Source organism: Fonsecaea pedrosoi (genome assembly GCF_000835455.1).
Source record: "Fonsecaea pedrosoi CBS 271.37 unplaced genomic scaffold supercont1.6, whole genome shotgun sequence".
Lineage (NCBI taxonomy): Eukaryota > Fungi > Ascomycota > Eurotiomycetes > Chaetothyriales > Herpotrichiellaceae > Fonsecaea > Fonsecaea pedrosoi.
In genome coordinates, this window is record NW_013550610.1 from 1,360,696 (window position 1) to 1,382,043 (window position 21,348).

General features: G+C 53.6%; 7 protein-coding genes across 7 annotated transcripts; 4 read left to right on the forward strand and 3 right to left on the reverse strand.

The window, feature by feature from the left end:
- Positions 1 to 209: 209 nt before the first annotated feature.
- Z517_09364 (uncharacterized protein) lies at positions 210 to 1,268 on the forward strand (the record flags this gene model as incomplete). Its single annotated transcript, XM_013425274.1, has 1 exon — positions 210 to 1,268. One exon carries the CDS (start codon positions 210 to 212, stop codon positions 1,266 to 1,268), a length of 1,059 nt encoding a protein of 352 aa, XP_013280728.1.
- A 1,952-nt stretch (positions 1,269 to 3,220) lies between these two features.
- On the reverse strand, positions 3,221 to 3,871 carry Z517_09365 (uncharacterized protein; the record flags this gene model as incomplete). The annotated part of the gene is made up of 1 exon (XM_013425275.1): positions 3,221 to 3,871. One exon carries the CDS (start codon positions 3,869 to 3,871, stop codon positions 3,221 to 3,223), a length of 651 nt encoding a protein of 216 aa, XP_013280729.1.
- A 55-nt stretch (positions 3,872 to 3,926) lies between these two features.
- Z517_09366 (uncharacterized protein) lies at positions 3,927 to 4,366 on the forward strand (the record flags this gene model as incomplete). The annotated part of the gene is made up of 2 exons (XM_013425276.1): positions 3,927 to 4,136; positions 4,265 to 4,366. 2 exons carry the CDS (start codon positions 3,927 to 3,929, stop codon positions 4,364 to 4,366), a joined length of 312 nt encoding a protein of 103 aa, XP_013280730.1.
- A 5,765-nt stretch (positions 4,367 to 10,131) lies between these two features.
- Positions 10,132 to 10,362, reverse strand: Z517_09367 (uncharacterized protein; the record flags this gene model as incomplete). Its single annotated transcript, XM_013425277.1, has 1 exon — positions 10,132 to 10,362. One exon carries the CDS (start codon positions 10,360 to 10,362, stop codon positions 10,132 to 10,134), a length of 231 nt encoding a protein of 76 aa, XP_013280731.1.
- Positions 10,363 to 10,367: 5 nt separating this feature from the next.
- On the reverse strand, positions 10,368 to 11,451 carry Z517_09368 (uncharacterized protein; the record flags this gene model as incomplete). Its single annotated transcript, XM_013425278.1, has 2 exons — positions 10,368 to 10,856; positions 10,936 to 11,451. 2 exons carry the CDS (start codon positions 11,449 to 11,451, stop codon positions 10,368 to 10,370), a joined length of 1,005 nt encoding a protein of 334 aa, XP_013280732.1.
- A 3,924-nt stretch (positions 11,452 to 15,375) lies between these two features.
- Z517_09369 (uncharacterized protein) lies at positions 15,376 to 15,918 on the forward strand (the record flags this gene model as incomplete). The annotated part of the gene is made up of 1 exon (XM_013425279.1): positions 15,376 to 15,918. The coding sequence occupies one exon, from the start codon at positions 15,376 to 15,378 to the stop codon at positions 15,916 to 15,918; it is 543 nt and encodes a 180-aa protein (XP_013280733.1).
- A 3,196-nt stretch (positions 15,919 to 19,114) lies between these two features.
- On the forward strand, positions 19,115 to 19,933 carry Z517_09370 (uncharacterized protein; the record flags this gene model as incomplete). The annotated part of the gene is made up of 3 exons (XM_013425280.1): positions 19,115 to 19,216; positions 19,274 to 19,393; positions 19,445 to 19,933. The coding sequence occupies 3 exons, from the start codon at positions 19,115 to 19,117 to the stop codon at positions 19,931 to 19,933; spliced, it is 711 nt and encodes a 236-aa protein (XP_013280734.1).
- Positions 19,934 to 21,348: the final 1,415 nt, after the last annotated feature.

The following is a 21,348-nucleotide window of genomic DNA, read 5'->3' on the forward strand; positions in this document are numbered from 1 at the left end:
AGATCAGAGGTGTGTGATTGGTAAGATCTTGTTCTCCGCTGAGTTGAGCCCCGTCGTGCTGACTGCAAGGGGCCAGAAGCTACCGTCGGATCACAAACGCCGCCTTGGAACAAATCCTTCCACCCCAGTCAATTTCCTCTCCACTCTCGCTATCCACACCGAACCTCTACCGAACCTATCCGAGTCAGATCATCTTGACTCGAGAAAAAATGTCGGATCTTTCCGGACAGCAGGGCGACCCGGGCCAATCCAGCAAGGGTCCAGCCAAGCCAAATACCAACGATGAAGTGAACAATGAAGGCCGTGGGCTCCCTTTCATCTTCAAGGCGTCGAAGTCCGATGGTTTTGACCAGGGCAAATCCAGCAAGGGTCCAGTCAAGCCAAATACCATCGACGAGGTGAACAATGAAGGCCGTGGGCTCCCTTTCATGTTCAAGGCACCGAAGTCCGATGTTTCTTACCCAGGCCAATCCAGCAAGAGTCCAGTCAAGCCAAATACCATCGACGAGGTGAATCATGAAGCCAAGGCGCCAAAGTCTGATGTTTCTGAACCGGGCCAGTCTACTGCCGACACCAAGAGCAAGTCTGCTGATGCCGGTCCACAGGCAGCTCGTTTGTCGGACCCTTTCACCTCTCCCTCCAAAGGAAAGGGCAAACGAAACAAGGGGAAGGGGAGAGCAACAGAAAGAGATGCTGGCCCCATGAAAGTTGCACGTGGTTCGTTCATGCCTCTCCCCCCTCTGCCTACGGGAAAGGGCAAGGCGAAAGCAAGAGATGCTGGCTCCATGAACGTTCCACCTAGGTGGATTAATGGTGCTGAACCTTGGGTGTACCGTCTAGCTTCTAGCCTCATGGATGTCAGAGCCTACTCGGACCGTGTCACCACACCCTCAGGAGAGCCATCTGAATGGTTTCATGATATCATGAATTCTGTTGTTGATGGACTGAGTGAAAGAGCTGAAGCTCACCGCCGCGCTGCCGAGGCCACTGAGGGCGTTTCCACCGAAGAGGCCGAAGATAACGGCCAAGCATCTGGATACAATGGGGAACCATCTGGATTCAACAGCCGAGCATCTGGATTCGACAGCCAAGCATCTGGATACAACGGGGAACCGTCTGGATTCAATGGTCAACCATCTGGATTCAACGGTCAGCCATCTGGATTCAACGGTCAGCCATCTGGATTCAACGGTCAGCCATCTGGATTCAAAGAAGAGGCCGAAGACAACGGCAAGGCATCTGGATCCAAAGAAGAGGCATCTGGATGACCTGATAGTCCGATACTCAACAGTCCATGGCCCATGGCCCATGGCCCGATAGTTGTGGTGGTGCGGCGTTGTGTGTGTGGTATCCGCTTTCTCCAAAGGCCACCAAATGTGTACTCACCCACAGTGTGGGCTGAGCCTTTTTCCCCTTAGCTGGTATTTTCATGGCTAGTAGTGATATGGTATTGCTACTGGCTAATACCTACTACATTGCCACCTGATGCCTGATGTCTCATGGCCGATAGATAGCTCAAATAGCTCTAATAGCCCGATAACATTGTCGACAGACAGCCCCCGATGCGATGGTGATGATGTCTGTAACGCAACTTGCACCGGATCCTCTCCAGGGGGTGCCACGCGTGAGTGCTCAGGGTAGTGCAAGTTTGAGTCGAGTCTCCTTTGGCCATGTTATGCCATGCCATGGCTGATATTGATATCTATATCTGATATTCTCATGGATGGCCATGGCTGAATACTAATATTCTCATGGCCATGGCTGATATTCGATACTTGATACGTGATAGATGGCCCCATGGCTGATCAGAAGCCCATGGCTGATATCTCATGGTCATGGCCGAAACTTGATACCCTAACGGCCCATGGCTGACGGCTGATACCTGATCCCCTGATGGCCCGATGATGGCTAATCGCCCTAATGGCTGATACCTGATGCCTGATACCGGATACCGGATACCAGTTAGCCCGATGGTGTCTGATACTGGATACCTGACAGCCCATGGCTGATCTGATGCCCCGGTGGCTGATACCTGATAGCCTGATGACCCCCGATAGCCTCTGATGGCTTCTGATAGCCTCTGATAGAGTCTGATGGTGTCTGATCGCCCCTGATAGTGTCTGATGGTTGCTGATAGCTCCTGATGGCCCCTGATGGTGTCTGATCGATAGTAGTCTCTACAAGCCTCGTTTCCTTCCCGGCGGGCGGGAGAACTTACAGAGTTCTTAGGGCGTGAGTCGGGTTGTCCCCTTGGCTGATGTCTCATGGCTATGGCTGATGGGTGATACCTGACGGGCCCATGGCTGATCAGATAGCCTATGGCCCGATGGTGGCTAATGGATTGGCTAATGGACTGGCTGATGGGCTGATACCCAGATAGCCTGATGACCCGATAGCCCAATAGCCTGATAGATAGAAGATAGTAGTATCTACAAGCTTCGTTTCCTTTCTGAGGGGGGAGAAGAACTCACCCCGTCCGCAGAGTGTGGATTGAGTTGTCCCCTTGGCTGATATCTCATGGCCGATAGCCCACTACTGCCAGCTCTGGTGATGATATGGCGATATCAGCTGGATCAAGCCTCGTTTCCCTCTACGGGGTACTTTCGGGGTGCGAGTCTGTCTCCCCTTGGTTGATAACGAATGGGCTACGTACTATCTACTTGGAATATCTGATAACTGATCGCGTATGGTCCGATACCTGATAGCCCCACGGCCCATGGGGCAATCAATGGTGTGGTGTGGTGTAGTGCTGTCGTTGCGATTGTGGTTGTTGTCCGCAGACCTCGTTTCCGTGAGGGACCGAATATGTACAGAGCATGTACTCCCACCGCCAACAAATGCGTGAAAGGCAACCACCGAGAGACTTGGAGTCGTCAATACATTCGTTAGAGAATCCATCTTGACAATGCTCGATGAGTACTCGGAGCCGACACGGAGAATTACCGACTAATCGGGGCGGCGGCGAGGGACTTGGAAGAAATCTTGAGGAAAACGAGCAAAGCAAATCAATTTCCTATGAGAAAACTACCATTTCCACTTAGATTCCCCTGTTCCCTTGGGCCCATCTGTTGTTTCCCACCGATACAGCTGCCGCTGTTAAACAATTTACCCTTCTTTCCAAACACAAATACCGTCCTGCTGCCTGCGGTAGGTCCCGCAATACCCCAACCAACTCTCGCAACCAAGTGGCCCCGACGACGACATGGTAGTCCTCCTCGGTTCAGTACTGTCGGTGACTGGCGGGCGGCGGGATGGCCAAGACTGGAATTTGATATGGTCGCTGTTGGTGTCCCCGCGTACGGAAATTCTGCTCCTCCTCGTCCAGCAGGGCGTCAAGCTGGCGCTGTCGTCCCGCCTCGGCCTGCTGTCTTTGCTCGTCATTCATGCCCTTCTGATGAATTCTCCCTTGTGAGATGCTCCTCAATTGCCAACACAATCGCCGTGACTGCCGGTTGTATGCGAGCGTACTCTGGTCGTGCAACCATCTCGCTGCCTGCCATTGCAGAACCAGATCCAATTCTTTCACGATGAGTTCCAGCTCCTGTATTGTCACGGGTCGACCCAGGCCGGCGGGAACGTAGCCCACGTGGACCTGGCCCCCTTGCTCCAGGCGTTGGGTTTCGAACTCGTGATAGATTTGCGCTTGGTACAACTTCCTCTCCAAATCGTGAATACAAAAAAGGATCTCCCTATCTTCGTCCAGCTCCTTGACCTGTGCGGTCACTTCTTTTTGCTTCTCTGCAATTCGGACTATGTAGCCGCTCAGCTGAGAGAACAGGATTCTTCTCTTGTGATCTTCCAGGTCTCCCATTCCTCTCACCTCGGTGGGCATGGAGGGCGGCGGCATGGGGGGCGGTATCGTGAGCGGCATCGTGAGCTGAGGTCGGACCCACACCTTGTTATGGGAGGACATGGAGGGCGACGCAATGAAGGGCGGCATGAAGGGCGGCGGCATGGAGGGCGGCGGCATGGAGGGCGGCGGCATGGAGGGCGGCGGCATGGAGGGCGGCATCGCGAGCTCGGGTTTTACCGACACCTCTTTATGGGGGGACATGGAGGGCGACGGCATGAAGGGCGGCATCGGGAGCTCGGGTCGGACCGGCACCTCTTTACGGGAGGACATGGAGGGCGGCATCGTGAGCTCGGGTCGGACCAACACCTCGTTAGGGAGGAGGGCGGTGTTGGGTGGTTCTTGTCGTTGTGGTCAGTACAACACCGCGCATGGTCAGCACAACGCACCTCGGTCTGACATAGCTCACACAAGATTCCCAATGCTTTGTTCTTCGTCTTCCGTGGCCTGCTTGAGCACAAGGACGCCGTGTTCAAAGTGTTGTTGGTGATGTCGAGAGCGGTCGACTGTGGTTAGGCTGAATTGAATATATATGGCGCCGGCCAAGTGACGTGGCGGCACTTAAGTGAACGCCACCAGCTGTCAGTGGTATCACATTGAATCAGAACCACCTGGGACGGTGGTGGGCGGCTGCTCCGCCAAAGCGAGGTCGAAATGGATCCACATGCGAGGGGGAGTGTCTGGATTGGTCTTGCGAGACGCCCGGGATGTTTTGGGTTTTTTTCGGCCATTGTGACAGGATCATGGTCTTCGGGTGACATCGGCCTGTGAGCTTGGAAATGGGGATATTTCGAGTCCGATGTGTCATGCCTGTGCCTATCATGGCTTGATCCCCCACTCTAACATACCGTGGAACACCGTGATTCGGTAAATTAGGGTGGAGAGAGCGTCATGTGGCCTCGAAGGCTCTTTGTGAGTGGTGGTCTTGGTTATTGGTCACGCAAATTCATGCCCAATGGCGGCATTGTCTCGTGTGACGGAGGAATCGACTCGGTATGCCATTGGGACGAAGGGGGGTGACCGTTGGGCACAAGTCAGAGCCCAAATGAACGTGAGCAGTGTCGTGTCGTGGTCATGGCCGCACCATTTGTCTGTGGACTGCGCCTGAGATGACGCCCCCACGCCCAGACCGCCCAGACTCTGCCAATCTTGGTGGTTGACATGGTGGAATATCGAGCATCGGGGTGTGCCGAGATGCTGAGAGCCGTAGAGACGAGGGGATTGAGAGTCTGAGATGTGGATAGTATGGGAATATCGGTGGTAGAGCTGAGGAATGTGTCGTTGGTTGGTCAGGGGAAGAAAGGCAATGGAGTGAGTTGGCCACAACGACGACACTGACAGGACTGGAAAGGGTGGAAAGAACAGAATTGGCACTTCGAATGACTTGGTCGAGGTGTTTAGACTCGTGTTTGTCGTAAGCGAGGGTGGTTGGGGTGGTGGTTGAGCCATTGGGTTGATGAGATGTGCCGAGTGTTGCAGGATGACTGCCGGGTTTTTGGGAGAGACATGACAGGACAAGATATGATATCCAGCATGATTATTGCAGTAGACAGACACTGTGAGAGAGTGAATGAGACCATTGCTGCGTTGTTATGGTGCTGTAACGCTCCAACGCGATTTGCAGCGGTCAGGATTCTTACAGGAGACAAGAGAAGACCGAACAGGACAGGATATGATGTGGAACTTGATTATATCATGACATGGACACTGTAAGGGACTGAATGAGACAAGTGCCGTGTTGCTCTGGTGGTGGTGGTGGTCCTGGTGGTGGTCATAGTGCCTGGACCTGTGGGAAGCCTAACCCGCGACCCCCTTCGTATCCGCCACTACCACTGCCCTTTTCTCGTCAAATACTGTCTGTTATGCCAGATTCCAAGTCAAGTAGCACGTTCCGCGGTGTTTTTTCTCTCCGAGTCCACGTTTTGCTGCTATTTTCTCTCACAACCCGATTTCCGTTGATCTGATCTCTTCCCAAATCCATCCTCCACCACCATCTGCCACAACCACTGCCATTTTCTCCTCAAACACTCCATTATCTGATGCCTCCTCTCTCAAATGCTACATTCCGCTGTCTTTTTTCTCTCCGAGTCCACGTTTTGCAGTTGATTTTGCTCAAAATCCAACGTCCACTGCTTCTTCAAGGATACGCAGTCTACCGACCTCTCCCACGTCTAATGGACCTACGTAGGTATCGCGGCATTTGTCTTTGCCTAGCGGTTGTCTTCTTCCTCAGCCCTCCCGGAGGTCACGGACGCCGACATGGCTCTTCAGGCGGAGCAATGCTCTGACTTGGCCGGATACGAAGGGAAGCCCCTCTCGAAGCAATACAAGCTCTTCTTCGGAGTCGGGGAAATTACTTGAGACGTTCTTGGGTGCGGAGGACAAGGATGTAAAGGCTGAAGCCTCTCTCTACGCAGAGTCTGCGTTTCAATGGTCATTGTGGCCACATTCCATACTCAGAGACAGACAGACAGACAGACGCAGGAAACCAATTCATATCTTCCTTCATTCGTTCATGACCCAATCGGACTGTCCAAGAACAGAAGATGGAGGATTCATGCAGTGGCTGCTGCTCTCTGCCCTTGTTTGGTTCGATACCTTTCGATATCTACGGTCTTCACCATGGTCTCTGCCTACGGCTCGGCAACCGCAGAGGTACTCGTCCTGCCTACCAACCCATCGTTGTGCCATACGCTAGCAATCTCCGATTCGATTCCATCTCCCTTTCGTTCCTTTGAGAGCTACACACCACCGCTTTTAGTGATGCTCAGTCCCTTTACGGATCAATCCACCACCACCTTCTACCGTCGTTCCTGTTCAAGCCTCCTTCCGGTGTCTTCTCCTTCAAAGTCCATATCCTGCTGTCTTTGCTCGCAAACGCTTGTTGCTGGGCCACACGGAAGAGAAAGGAATTGATCCGAGACATGATTTGGCTGTGGGGGACAAGATTGCGAAGGCTGAGGGCACTTTCTACGCAGTTTATTGATTTCAATAGTCGTTGAGGCACTATCTCACTGTATTACGTTGAGGTCATTCATTCCATGGACGCAACACAACACGCAGGGAACCAATTCGTTCGTTCAGGCAAGTGCTCTGATAACTGAAGATGGAGATCTCATTGCAATGGCTGGTCTTTGCCCGTGTTTGTTTCGGATCCTGTCGATATCAATCCTCTTCACCATGGCCCGGCCTGCCTCCGCCTCGACAAGCACAGAAGGGCACACGTCTTTCTCACAATCGCCGATTCGATTTGATTCGATCTCATCTCCTTGCCTCTGAGATCTGAAGGACACATGGTTGGTGGTAAGCTTTGGCCCTTGTCTGAAATCAATCCAACACGACCTTCTACTGTCGAATCTGTCCTCCGGCGTCTTCTTCCTGCCGTCTTTGCTCTACAAGGCCACCTTCTACTGTCTCGTCCCTTGTCAAACAATGTCTTCTCTTTTCAAGTTCCCCCTTCCGGCATCTTCGCTCCCAAAGTCCACCAATCCGTGGCTCTCCAAGTTCAAGATCGGCTGGATTTACCTCTCCGAGGGAGAACGGTCGACGTGAAGGAAGAAACATTTGTAACAGCCATTGTAACAGTCTCAAACAACTGGATTTTCATCAAGTCCAAGTCCTTCTAATGTATTTTCACCAAGTCCCACCCTTTCAAGTTCTCCCTTCCGGTATCTTCGCTCCCAAAGCCCACGTTTTGCCTTTTTTTCAATCTACAAGTCCATCTTCCTCTGTCCGTCCTCTCCAAGTCGGACCTGCTACCACGGTCTCTGCCAGATTCGGCCTTCTGCTGTCTTTTCTGCCAATGTCCATCTTCTACTGTCGTTTCTATCCACGTCCCGCTTCCAATGTCCAAGTCCGCCTTCCAATGTCTTTCTCTCTCTCTCGAAATCCCCTTACTACTATCTTTTCTACCAAAGTCCACCTTTACCTGTCTTTTGTCCAAGGCAATCTGCCTTCTGCTGGTCTTCTTGCTCCCAGAATCCCTTTTCTGCTGTCGTTTCTCTACAGGTCGACCTGCTAATGTCTTCTGCCCGAGGCCATCTGCCTTCTACTGCCCTTTCTGTCTCAGAATCCCCTTTCTGCTGCGTTCTCTACCGAATTCTGCCTTCTTCTCTCTCTCTCTCTCTCTCTCTCTCTCTCTCCCGTTTCTGCTATATTCTCTACCAGATTCTGCCTTCTGCCGTGTCGATTCTATGCAAGTCGACCCACTATTGTCTTCAAATCCACCGTCTGCCGTATTTTCACCAAGTCCCCCTTTCTGGCGTCTTCCCCAAGTCCCCTTTCTGCCGCCGTTTCTGTCTCAGAAACCCCTTTCTTCTGCGTTCCCTCCCGAATTCTGCCTTTTGCTGTCGTTTCTGTCCAATTCCACCTTCTTCTCTCTCTCTCTGTGAATCCCCGATCCTGCCTTCTGCTGTGTCGTTTCTGTCCAAGGCCATCTGCCTTCCGCTGCCTTTTAGAATCCCCTTTCCACTGCGTTCTCTACTAAATTCTGCCTTTTGCTGTTGTTTCTGTCCAAGTCGACCTTCTCTCCTCTCAAACAACTGCATTTTTCACTGAGTACCGCCTCTCTGCCGTCGAATCTTGACTCCATGTCCACCTGCTACTGTATTCTCTCTACATAGACACTGGAATTTGACCAAGTCCAAACTTCTGCTGCGCCTTTCTTCATTCCAAGTCCACGATCTACGGTCGAATCTCTCTAAGTCTCTCCTTCTAGTATCCTTCAAAGCTCCCCCCTTTTGGCGACTTTCTAAGTCCCCCCCTTCCGGCGTCCTTCCAAGTCCACGATCTACGGTCGAATCTGTCCAAGTCCCCCCTTCTGGTGTCCTTCCAAGTCCAAAGTCTACTGTTTGTCTTGACTTCCAGTCCAAAATCTGCTGTATTCCGACCAAGTCCACGGTCTACCGTCTTCTTCTCTTCTCAAACAACTAGATTTTCCTCAAGCCCAAAGTCCTACTGCTGTAGTTTCACCAAATCCCCCTTTTCCGGCGTCTGTCCAGGTCCAAAATGTATTGGATTTCCACCAAGTCCGAGCCTCTGCTCCATTTTGACCAAGTCCACGATCTACTGTACCCTCTGTCCTCAAACTGGATTTCCACCAAGCCCAAAGTCCTTCTGCTGTATTTTAACCAAATCCCACCCTTCTGTCGTCCTTCCAAGTCCAAAGCCTACCGTGTATCTCGACTTCAAGTCCAAAATCTGCCGTATTTTGACCAAGTCCACGCTCTAGTAGACTGTGTCCCCAAAAGACTGAATTTCGACCAAGTCCCCATCTTCTGCTGCATATTGACCAAGTCCACACTGTGCTGTGTCTCCAAAAGACTGAATTTCGACGAAGTCCCAACTCCTGGCTGCATTTTTGACCAAGTCCACCGCCTGCTGTCTTCTCCAAGTCTCAAGTGCAAGTCCCAAAATCCCGGGGGATTTCGCCAAGTCCCACGTTCCGGCGGCCTCACCGAGTCCTCCCCAAAATCTACTGGATTTTCGCAAAGTCCCATCACTTGAAGTCTCCATGGACTCCCGTGGCTGGGGCTCTACGACGATATTCTTCATCACTTATGCGAGAAGGAAAGAGGCAGGAAAGGCTGGTGTCTACTGGTCGGACTTGGGATTGCTAACTCCTAAACTCCTAATGCGATGCTGAACATAATGATACTGTACAAACATAAAAAAAGGGCACAGAGTGGCTGGTTGCCCCCTTCGCTTCCCTCCCCCTCCAGAAACCCCCCCCCCTTCTCTGCCTCCCACCCAGCTCCGGGATACACGGTCAATCTTCCCCATCACCTCTCGAGGCCAGCCAGCCACCCTGCAACACACCTCCACCTACCACCATGATCAGCCGCCCTACCCCCTCCCCAAAACCCCCCGGAGCCCCCCCCCCCCCCCCCAACAGGCGAGGGCTAGGCAATGACCTTGGAAAAGGCCTGCCGTCCTCGCCCTCACCTGTACATTGGTTGTTTGGTAAACTTTCAAGTATGTATTCGATTGTCATTGATGGTGTTGCTGCTGATAAAATATAAGGCGAGACCGAACAGAAGGCGATTTTTTCGTGAAATTCGATTGTCATTGATGGTGTGGTTGCTGATAAAACACAAGGCGAGACCGAACACAAGGCGAAAATGAATACAAGGCGAAAACGACAAGGACAGGGACGGCAATGCCTTGGTAACTTCAGTCATGGGCGGCCAAACTTCAAACTGTGAGGGCGTGCTTGTCACACGGCCCCGGCATCCCGAATAATGGCGAGCCCGCCGGGGTAATCTCGCGTTTGGTGCAGGGAATCAACGCAACGCCGCCACGGTGCTTCGCACTCGGATACCTGGCCCTCCGATAGCTCGGGGGCGTCTGTTAGGATTCCAAGGGATTATGATGACAGAGTCCGGGTCAGGAGACATTACCCGGAATGGGACCCACTCTGCACCATCGTCGTCATCGACATGTGCACCGGTGGAGGTGGGCGTGGCAAGGGAAGTGAAAGGAGCCATATCCACGGCGCTGTTGGCTTGGGACATTATCTCTAGTGCGCGGGAAGTGGTGGCTCGGAAGTCCCTGCCACGGCCAACGTCAGTCGTTTCGCGTCCCGTGGGAGGATCACCTTGCCGGTCTTCTTGTTGTCCCGGAGGGCCTTGTGTGGCCTGGCTGTGTTCGGCATCGGACATGCTGTTTGTGCCTTCCCCGAGTGTGGAGGGCGACTGTGTGGCTGGGCCTTGTGCGGACCGGCGGTGTTGTGTGGTGTCCCGTTCCTCATCGGACATGGGATCTGTGCCTTGGCCGTGCCAGACATCGTATTGTGCTCCTTGGTGGTGTGCGGTGTTGGGCATGGCCCTTCCTGCACGACCGCTTCCTGCACGACCGCGACCGCGACCGCGACCTCGACCGCGTCCTCGACCTCGACCTTGGCCTTGGCCGTGCCTGCGGTCAGGAATCCACTCAACACTCCAGTCAACACTCCATGCAGGACTTCGGCTACGGCTGCGACCATAATGTCGACGTGGTTCTTGTTGTGCTTGTCTGTGCGGTTGTTCCCAGCTCGATGTGTGGTCAGGCATCACACGTCCCCCCCTGCGCGCTGAGCGTATCCCGACAAAGCGGGGGGGTTCAGGGGTATCAGGGGTGGTGCGAAGGGGTGGAAGATGATGCGGAGGGGACGGCGACCCGACTCGCTGCGACTGAGAAGGTTGGCGGGGCGGGTAGGGAGGTAGAGGCGGTAGGTGCCGAGACACTGGCTCGTGGTAGGCGTTGCTTGCCGGCTGTTGAGGGGCGTTGTATGGCGACGTGTAGCTTGGAGGGTACGCAGAGGTGGTGTTCCACGGCTGGGGGGCGGGGTATGGCGGCGGTCGGTACGTGTGGTTTGGCCACGGGTAGCCTGCGCCCCACGGATGGTGGCTGTACGGAACCATCTCGTTAGGATGGATCGCCGCTTGTTGCATCGCGTCGTGGCGTCTTCTGGCCTGTTCAAGTGCCTCGAGGTCTTCACGTCTCAAGAGATGGTGGTTTGGTTCGTTGAGGGGGATGGGAGATTCGTTGACGGTCGGCGGCAGCCCGGGGGACCGTGGGGGTGTTGTCTCCGGCTGTGTTTGTCTGTCCTGTGGGTAGGACATGGAGGTGGACAGAGGCAACGCGGGTTGGGACCCTTGGAGGTTGTTGTCAGACAGAGAGGTCTTGATCAGGATGTGGATGAGGTCTTGAGGATGTGGATGAGGTCTTGATCAGGATGTGGATGAGGTCTTGAGGATGTGGATGAAGTCTTGGGGGTGTGGACGAGGTCTTGAGGATGTGGACGAGGTCTTGAGGATGTGGACGAGGTCTGTGGTCTCAACCTAACAAACAACTCAGCATTGTGAAGGGCGGAAACGATGCTGATCTTTGAAGAGATTGCACGACGATGAGATGTCAAGGGGGTGGGCGACATTGGGTGTGCCTCAAGGGATGAGTGCTGCGTCTGAACAAGGAGAGAACAGGACTGAATGTGAAAGCAAGCACGCAGCAGCAACGACGTGGTTCGGGATGACGTCAACAACAATACTGGAGGACAACTGACCAATGAGGACGACTGACATGCAGCGAAGGGATAAGGCTGAGGGGTGCAGGCTGAGAAGAGCCTCCACAGGGAGGAGATGTTGACCGGAGATGGAGTGATGGAAGAGGATGAAGGAGGGGAAAGGGGGGATGAGACGGTTTATATGCCCCTTCTTCGTCTTTCCCCCGCCTTCTGAGTGCATCCAGAGGACTTCCGCTCAACAAGCAACCTGGAAGCGTTGGGACTCCGAGGTACCATGTGCTACGGACATGTTTAGAGAGAGCCAGAGGTTCCTCATCTGACCAAGAGCTGAGACTATTGGCGGCCCAAGCGCTGCTGCGGACTCCCACCGCGCTGTGATTTGCTCTACCACCCAAACTGATGCCATTTCCACAGGATCAGCTGAAAGTCCGGTCACAAAGAAAAAACATGTGCCATCGGACTGTGCCAAGAGAGAGTGAGGTGGCATTGGCAGACTTTTGTTGGAAGGTTTGGGTGTTTTTGTGGTACCAAATCAGAAGAGTGTGGAGAAGAGAGAACCAACGGTTTGAGCAATTTAACTCGCTCAAACTCTGGTTATTAGCGTGAATGTCAACCAAGTGAAGTGGGGTTTGGCGCTGTCAGGAAAAAATGAAAGAAAAAGACGGTGAGATGCCGGGGGGGGAGGGGAAAAAAGGGGGGTTTGGGCATGCCCCCGTGGTTGTGGCCGTCACTCTCGTTGTGGTTGCTTTTGTCGAGAATGCCATACAATTTCGCCGCAATGGACGTGTCTTTCGTGTCTTTCCCCAGAAAACCCAATATCGAGACTGAAAGAAACGGAGATCGGAACAGTGAGCCGGCGAAGTTAGAGGGAGATCAAGCTAGATAGGCGCGGTGCGGAGAGAGCGAGAGCGAGAGCGTGGGCGAGAGCGTAGGCGTGGGCGTGGGCGTGGGCTTAGGCGTGGTGTAGTGAGGCACGGCGTGTTTAGTGGGAGATAGGCTTAACCCTCCGGCATAAGGTTGGGGGGTCAAGCACCGCCTAAAGTGAGCCGGACAGACGCGGTTTGACCCCCGAAGCGAAGCCTAAGCATCGGCTGCTGGGGCCTGAACCACCCTCCCCGCCAGCTAGACAGTAGTAAATTTGGCGGGACGGGGGAGTGCGAGATCATGCCGCCGACCCAATTTCCTATCCCAATTCACTGCCACACGCGATTGATCGCCTGAAACTGATGTGAATTGACTCTGAAAACTCCGTCAATCCAATTCCGCAGGAACTTTGTGAGAAAGATCGAAGCAGCAAAGCACAAAGGTAGGGAAACAGGTCAAACTCCGGGGGTTTTGGCTACAACGGCTGCGACAAGGCCGGTCCGGCCGAGTGTTGCTACATCGGATGCTATGCAACGAGGTGAAGTACTACCCCCGCAAATTATGGCTGCAGCGGTACAACAGACACTACAGTGGAGCGGTGGTGCCAGGGACGGCAATCGGATACGTGAGATAATGACGCCACCACGCCTCGTGGGATGAGGCTTGTATCAGGTGGCTGAGATAGAATGGGGGCCATTATCATTGAATCACATGACCGAATGCTCTTCCACGCAGCTGCTGAAGAACAGAGGGTGGCAGAGGATATGTGTATATGTATATATCAAGGAATAGATACACGCAACGCAACGGCAGCAACAACAAGGTCCAACACCTCGCTGCCAGCGACGACGAGAGCATCGACGACATTACCCGCCTATTTCACACTGTTTCGACAAAAAGTGAGAGAAAAACCAACACTCGGGGGCATGCCCTTCAGCGACGACGTGCATGGGGTCTCCAGGCCCGTGCGAGGGGTCCCTTGGTCACCCGGGGAGTCTGTGACGTGTGTGCCATGAGTGAGTGACCTCTCTCCCCTTTACAAAAGTGCAATGGCCAATGGGAACGGGACAAGGGTGCCCAAAAGGCAACGCTGAAGCTGAAAATGCCTCGAAATTTGCCATCCGGCGAGTCTGGACCGTGAGTGAGTGTCCGCTCTCCCCCTTGCAAAAGTGCAATGGCCAATGGCAACTGGATACCGGTGTCAAGAAAGGCAACTGAAGCTGAAAATGCCTCGAAATTTGTCACCCTTGCGTGGATACGATGAATGCCATTTGATGGGTCACTTGGTCACCCAGCGAGTCTGGACCGTGAGTGATCACTCTCCCCCTTGCAAAAGTGCAGTGGCCAATGGCAACTGAACAACGGTGCCACAAAAAGGCAACGTTGAAGCTGAAAATGCCTCGAAATTTGTCACCCTTGCGTGAATACGATGAATCCCATGTGATGGGCGATGGAAATCTCCACATGGTGGCATTTGACAGGCATCGACGAGCGTCCAGACTCCGTAGGCAAAGGTTATTGAGTGGTCATGTCAACGCCCCCGGGTCCACTGTTGTTGTTTTCTTTGTTGCTTTTTGCCTTTTTGCGGGTCGTCCGTTAGCGTCGTCGAGCGGAAGCGAGGTGGAGCGAGGTGACAAATTCCACATGCAGCAATTCACACAGGTGTAAAGTCAGGTTCTAACTTCCATGCACGTTGGGTGGATTCCCTTCATGCTTCACGGGGTGTCCAATAGCACCATTAAGGGGGGGGGGGGGGGCGAGGTGACAAATTCCACATGAGGTGCAAGGTCAGCTTCCAACTTCCCATGCATCGATTGGGTGCCCTTCCTGCTTCAGGAAGCGGACCGACAAATGCCACAAAAGTTCCAGGCGTCACAAGGTGCAAGGTTGACAGTCGTATAGTAGTGCTCTGCCGCACGGATGTCCTGTCTGCTTTGGGTGATGATTGGCGGCGAAAAAGGCCAGGCGTCACAAGGTGCAAAGTGGGCAGTCGTATAGTAGTGCTCTGCCGCACGGATGTCAACTCTGCCTGTCTGCTATGGGTAACGATCGGCGGCAAAAAGTCCTCACATGCTTGCGTGTGCTTTGGTTTTGCTGCGTTGTCTTCAGCACGGCATGTCAACCCCCCAGTCAACCACCCTATCTCTGGCGCTGCTGCAACCCCTGTCCGGCACTCTCCGGGCACATCACACCCTGCTCGACATCAGCCAAGGAGGCTGGTATGCGCTAGGACCTGTCAGTCACTTCCCTGGGAGGGTGCGGTATGGTACCAGATGGTGATTGAGTGATTGCCAGACGGACTTGGTCTGGCCGTGAGCCAGTAAGTAAGGGATAGGAGTGGAAGCCAATAGGGGGCTGGCAGGTGCCAGTGGTGGCCGTAGCAGTAGCAGCGCCTACGGGCAGCAGTGCAGCCCCAGAGCGCTCCTCGCACGGACACAAAAAGGCAGGCTAGGAGGTACAGGGGCTGGGAAACAGTATATCACTCTCCTCCTGCCAGAGCGTGCTTGAAGACAGCCATCGAGCAGATAGCAGGCCGATACCGCAGGCCAACAAGACCACCAGCAACCAGGTAAGCAATCCCGCAACCCGCAACCAAAGCCGCCGGCAGGAAATGACGCCGGCAAGTAGGTGACCCTCCGACGAACCAGCGACGAACACCATGGCCCCCAGGCCCAACAGCAGCAACAACCGCGACACCTCCGACGGACCAGCGACGAACACCATGGCCCCCGGGCCCAATAGCAGCAACAACCGCGACAACTACCGCTGCCATGGTTACCCGGGACCCATGAACCCAACCCAAATGGTCCATCACTATCTTGCACACGAGAGCCTTTTCCACCTTCGAAAAGCCCAGATGGGTTTGGGACAGGCCCGAAACTTTATGCTTCAACTGCTGCAGATCGAGAAAGATGCGGGCAGGGACGGGGACGATCTGGCCATGGTGTGCAATCAACTGGCCGCGTCTCACGGTAAACTGGAGGACATGATCGGCTCCGTGACCGAGATGACCGAAGGTCTGGTCCAGTGGAGCATGTCCGCTGCGAGCCTTGCCGAGCAGGCCAACACCAACGGCGTCGTTGCTGTCAATGGCACACACGTCCACTCTGCCGAAGCAGCCATGCCCGAGACTGAGGAGGCGTCGATGTTGAACGGCTCGGAGGAGCGCGGCCCCAATGGTGCCCTGGCAGAAGAAGAATAGCGGAGGGTCGAGCGTGACACCATCTCAAGATTCTTGGGCGATCGGGCCTGACCCAGATGTCCATGCCACGATCAAGGGACATGGTTTTCATAGGTCCGCAGTGTTGGTAGCAATAGGAATGAGTGTTCCCGATGTGATTTGCCATGATTGCTGTCGACCAGGCACGTAGAAGTGGTAGAAGTACTTGAAGACACTCACGTTGCTCAATTTCCGCCAATCAGTGTCGAGAAGTTCCGGACAAGGACGGAATAATAAACATGCCGAGTGCTGCCGAATGCTGCCGAGTGTCTCGGGAGGCCTCGGGAGCTGGCCGTGAGGGGAAACCCGACACGCCAAGATCTCTGCCACTCCAATTCTTGACTGGAACTCCAACTCTTGGCTGCAACTCCAATTCCAAGACAAACCGAGGCAATGAATCAACGGGCACCAGTCCGAATACACGTGATACAATGCCGCCGACTGGCACTATCACACGGTCGACTTGTTTTTTTGCGCCCTCGCACTCCTTCTGGCTGCAAACAAGTAGTCAGTGTGTATATTGTTGGTTTCTGGGGTCAGTGGTGGGGATAGGAATGACCGTCGAGGCTGCGAACGTCTCTCCCTGTGATGAATGGTGTTGACTTGTTCCGCCGTGATGGACTGCCTGCCTGCCTGGTGGTGAGAAAAGAGAGAAGAGGAATACCGAGAGAAGGGGGAGAGGGGGTTTCTGAAGAACAAAGGGGACAAGCGGGACAAGCGGAACAAGCGGAACGAGAGATCATTCAGTTTCGACCAGTTTCTGTAGCATCGGACAAGTTGATCAGTCGGTATGAGTAGGAAAGTTTCGAGAGACGAGATTAGACCAGACCAATCAACTAGCAGCAACTAAGAAGACAAGGACTCATTACATTTCCTGCATACGGCTCCACTACACACGGCGGGCGGTGGACGGTGGACGGTGGGCGGTGTACAGCGGAAGGCCATGTAGAGAGTGTTCCGGGATACTACCACAAGCAGAAGAGAGAGAAAGGGAGGGATATGATATAGGTAAATACATCGCCAGGAATACTCGGCCGAGTGTCAGCGTCATCTGTTTGGCCCTAGTTCTATCAGTCAGTTCTATACTTTATCATCGGGATCCTGCCCAGCCTGTCTACCCTGTGCGTGATTCTCTCGTCAGCACTGCAGCCCCTCACCCTTCATCACCCCTAAAATCTCCCAAGTACTACACCGTGGATACCAAAACCACGCCTCTGCACCCTCAAACTATACCTGGAATTGAATAATCCCCTTGCAAGGCCCCCTTTAGCACCCGCTCACCATCCCCCAAACACCATCAAGCGCGGCCCTCAGCTGTCAAGTGCCCCAACTCCTTCATTATTCAACACTCTCTTCCTACTTCCCTTCCACTCTACATACTATATGGGTCGAGTTATGCTACAAGCGATGTGCCGCTACCAGAGGGAAGAAGAAGGGATCGAATCGGCGGTTGGTTGTATACATATAGGACAAAGGACAAAGATGGGAAGTCCGGACAAGGTATGCCCCTACGTTTACCCAGCCGTATGCCAGCCATCGTCAACACCATGAATGGATACCGAAAGGTTTGAACAGAAAAAGGGTAGAACTATAGAAATATTACATTCATTCTCTGTCCTCTGTTGTCTGAATAACAGAATGTGTGCATATCAGGATGACCGAGAGACTCCGCGTAGATGCCTCAGTCTGGCAGCCTTGGGCTCTATAGCCACACGTCTCAGATGACCACTCTTCTCCCGTGTGCCCCAGGACAATTGTATTCATTGTGTATTGACCCCTGATCATGACCATCCACCGGTGGTTGTCCCCCATGCCTCCAGGGGTGCCGCACAGGTAGGCCTCATGCTGTTTGTACATGCATGTTTTTCTTGCTTTTCTGGTGTCGTCGGCATCACCCCCCCTCCTAAGTGCGTTTCTCATGCGTTTCGCATAGGGAACGCATATGCTAACTATGAGTGTAGCATGCGATTCGCGTGGTTATTTGGTGGCGCATGCGTTTAGCCGGTGACTCGCAGGCGAGAAACATGCGAGAAGCACGCGCCTAACAAAATTCGCCCCTAAATATTGTACCCTTGGCCACTCATCAGCACCCCAAATACACCTAAACACACCCCAAAGACCTACCAACAGCGGCCTCTCCGCAACCACGTTCAACCTGCCAAATGCTCCCTTGATAATTTACTTGGTCCAGCACCACCAGCACCCTTTACCAGTCCTCGGTCGCCCAAACTCACCCAAAACCTACTGATAACGCCAATAAGCCCCCATCAACTCCAACCCTACGACTTCTCCCTTGAATAATTACACCAAGACACCCTCTAATACAGCCCATAACACCTCATCAACTCTCCCTACGACACTGCAAATTCTCCCTCGAATAATTACACCAAAACACCCACCAAACCCATCCAATGGCTCTCTATCAACCCCCCATCAAACTACTACCAAGTTTCCCTCGAATAGTTCCACCCTTTAGCACCCCAATCACACCCAAACATCCACCAGTAACGCCCATAACCCCCAATGCCACTCCCTGTATCTCTCTGCAACCATCTTCAACAATACAAACTCCCCCCTTGAATAAATGCATCGATATTTGTCCTGCAGACACACCCGCCCATCAAACCGCATCCATTCCGACCATTCTGACAACTTTTGCTTGCAACAACCGCACAGCCCCATGATTTTGGCATTATTATTGCTCTACTTGGGACCTGCACTTGTAGTTCTGCTATTTCATTGGCCTTGGGTGGGCCTGAATCGACTGCATGATGACGTTCTGCTACTTGTTTCTTTCCAAGGCGAGAGAAATAGTGCGAGTTGAAACACAGTGCTGCCTAGCCCCTTGTACGACCTCGTATTCTGCCAGTATATATTCCTGCCTCACCCAGAATTCACAGCCCTCTTCTCTTTCTTCCTCTTTCAACACACTTCATCACACAACCAACCTCATTGACCGTGCCGGCTCCACGATACAGATCAAGCATCCAGAATGGTTTTGTGCAAGGTAGGATCTTCGTTGCAGACCATGCTTCGTGGTACTAATCGTGGATAGTGCCTCACGACGGATCCTCGTCAGGGCCGTCCGCCAAAGAACACGGTAGGCAGGATCTTGCTTCAGAAAGACCTACGCTGTGCTGACATAGGAAATAACAAGGGATGCGACCACTTGAGAACTATGTACGGTCAAGCTGCGAACGAGGCCGTCCAGCGAGGAACCCCCCAGGGCCAGGCAGCCCAGGGCGAGGCATCGCTAAAGAAAGCTCCCCCCTTGGTCCCGGTAGGCAGAATCTGTCTTTAGACAGCCCTACGCTGTGCTGACATAGGAAATAACAAGGGATGCGACCACTTGAGAACTATGTACGGTCAAGCTGCGGAGGCCGTCCAGCGAGGAACCCCCCAGGGCCAGGCAGCCCAGGGCGAGGCATCGCTAAAGAAAGCTCCCCCCTTGGTCCCGGTAGGCAGAATCTTTCTTTAGACAGCCCTACGCTGTGCTAACATAGAAAAGAAACCCGATTACCTGAGGAGTTTTTACGGCCTCACCACGAGTATTTCCACCGACGGTGATGGACTGATCGACGAGAACGCCAGAGCATGGCTAGAAATTGATATTGCCACGTGGAGAGAGCGCATTCGCGACACCAACAAACAGATTGAGAAACTGGACATCCAGATGCTAAAAGCGCGCGACGCCGCTGTTGCTGCCGTTAAACAGCTTGAGTGGGTGACTGAAGCGCTGGAGACTGCACAGGCGACCACGGCGGGTATCAGTCTCGACGAAGTGCCACCCTTGACAAAATCACAGGCGTTGGGCCTCATGCAAGAGATGAGTCACGAAGTGACAAGCAATGAGCATGACATCCAAGTGGCGCAGAATATCATCAACTTCCACAGAAGCATCACGCTGTTGCTCTGGAGGTCGCACAGTTTGAGAAGTTCGTCACTGGCACAGTGGAGAGCGAAGCAGCAGGGCTCGAAGACAACTAATGGTCTCTGAGGGAGGGCGGGGAAGGGCAGCAGGGTCGGGTTGCTGGCTGGGTGTACTCCAACGGACAGGGGAAAGGGGACAGTGTGGGTGGAAAAACGCCACGTTCTCTTCGACAGAGACTCAAATGGCAGCGAAGGATTTCGGTATCTCTCCAATGACCAAGCAATGTTGTCTCATCGGCAAATGAAGCCTCCGATAATAACCAAAGTGCTCAAGTGACAGCCAAGGTAGCCAATGAGGGTGGCTCAGGGATACGGTGACACCCAAAGGCCCCCCTCCTCCCTCCCCCCAACGACCGCCCGAGGAACAACGCAACAAAGCGCCACGCCCCACCCGAGGAGGCGGAGTCTGGACGCCTTGCAGTAATCATTGAGACTCACCGCATGTTCACACCTTCGACGCCCGACGCCCGACGCCCGACACGGCCGGTGAGGGGGGAAAGTGCTCAGTGTGATACGTTCTGATGGCCAGTGTCAGCCTAGATCCCCAACAAAATACCACCGGGGCGATGCACGTATACGCCACGCCCTTCTCCAGACCTGAATCTAGACCGCTCGAAACACTCATGGTGTTACACGGTCTGGATCCATCATCAATGCGTAGTGCCTTTCGCCCTTGCCGACGGCATCAGATCAGAGACAAGACGGCACGTTCCCCCCCGCCTGACAGGCAAGACAGTCCAATAAACGCCTGCGAAACGATTCAGCGTGGCGCCATGCTCCATCAACGACCTTGGCTCGGGCACTTTGAGGCATTTATCGAGTCACACGGCATAGACACATCACCAGAGACGAACGCCATGAACCAATAGGCACGTTCCCTCCGCCTGACAGGCAAGACACATCACCAAAGACGAACGCCACGAACCAATAGGCACGTTACCTCCGTCTGACAGGCAAGACGCATCACCAAAGACAGGCAAGGTACACCACCAAAGACAGGCAAGACAGATCACCAAAGACAGATAACACACACCGCCAAAGATAGGCAAGGTACATCACCAAAGACAGACAATACACACCATCAAAGAGAGGCAAGACAAATCACCAAAGACAAATAACACACACTACCAAAGAGAGGTACATCACCAAAGACGAACGCCATGAATCAGAGAGTGTAAAGGTACGTTCCCTCCGGCTGACAGGTAAGATAGATCAAAACAGACAGACAAGACACATCAGCAAAGACGAACGCCATGAATCAGAGAGTGTGAGGCACGTTCCCTCCGCCTGACGGGTAAGACAGCTCACCACAGACAGGCAAGACAGATCACCACAGACAGGCATGGCACATCAACAGAGGCGAACGCCATGGACCAAAGAGTATGAGGCCATCCCTCCGCCTGACAGGCAAGACACACCACCAAAGAGAGGTACATCACCAAAGAGAGGTACATCACCAAAGAGAGGTACATCACCAAAGAG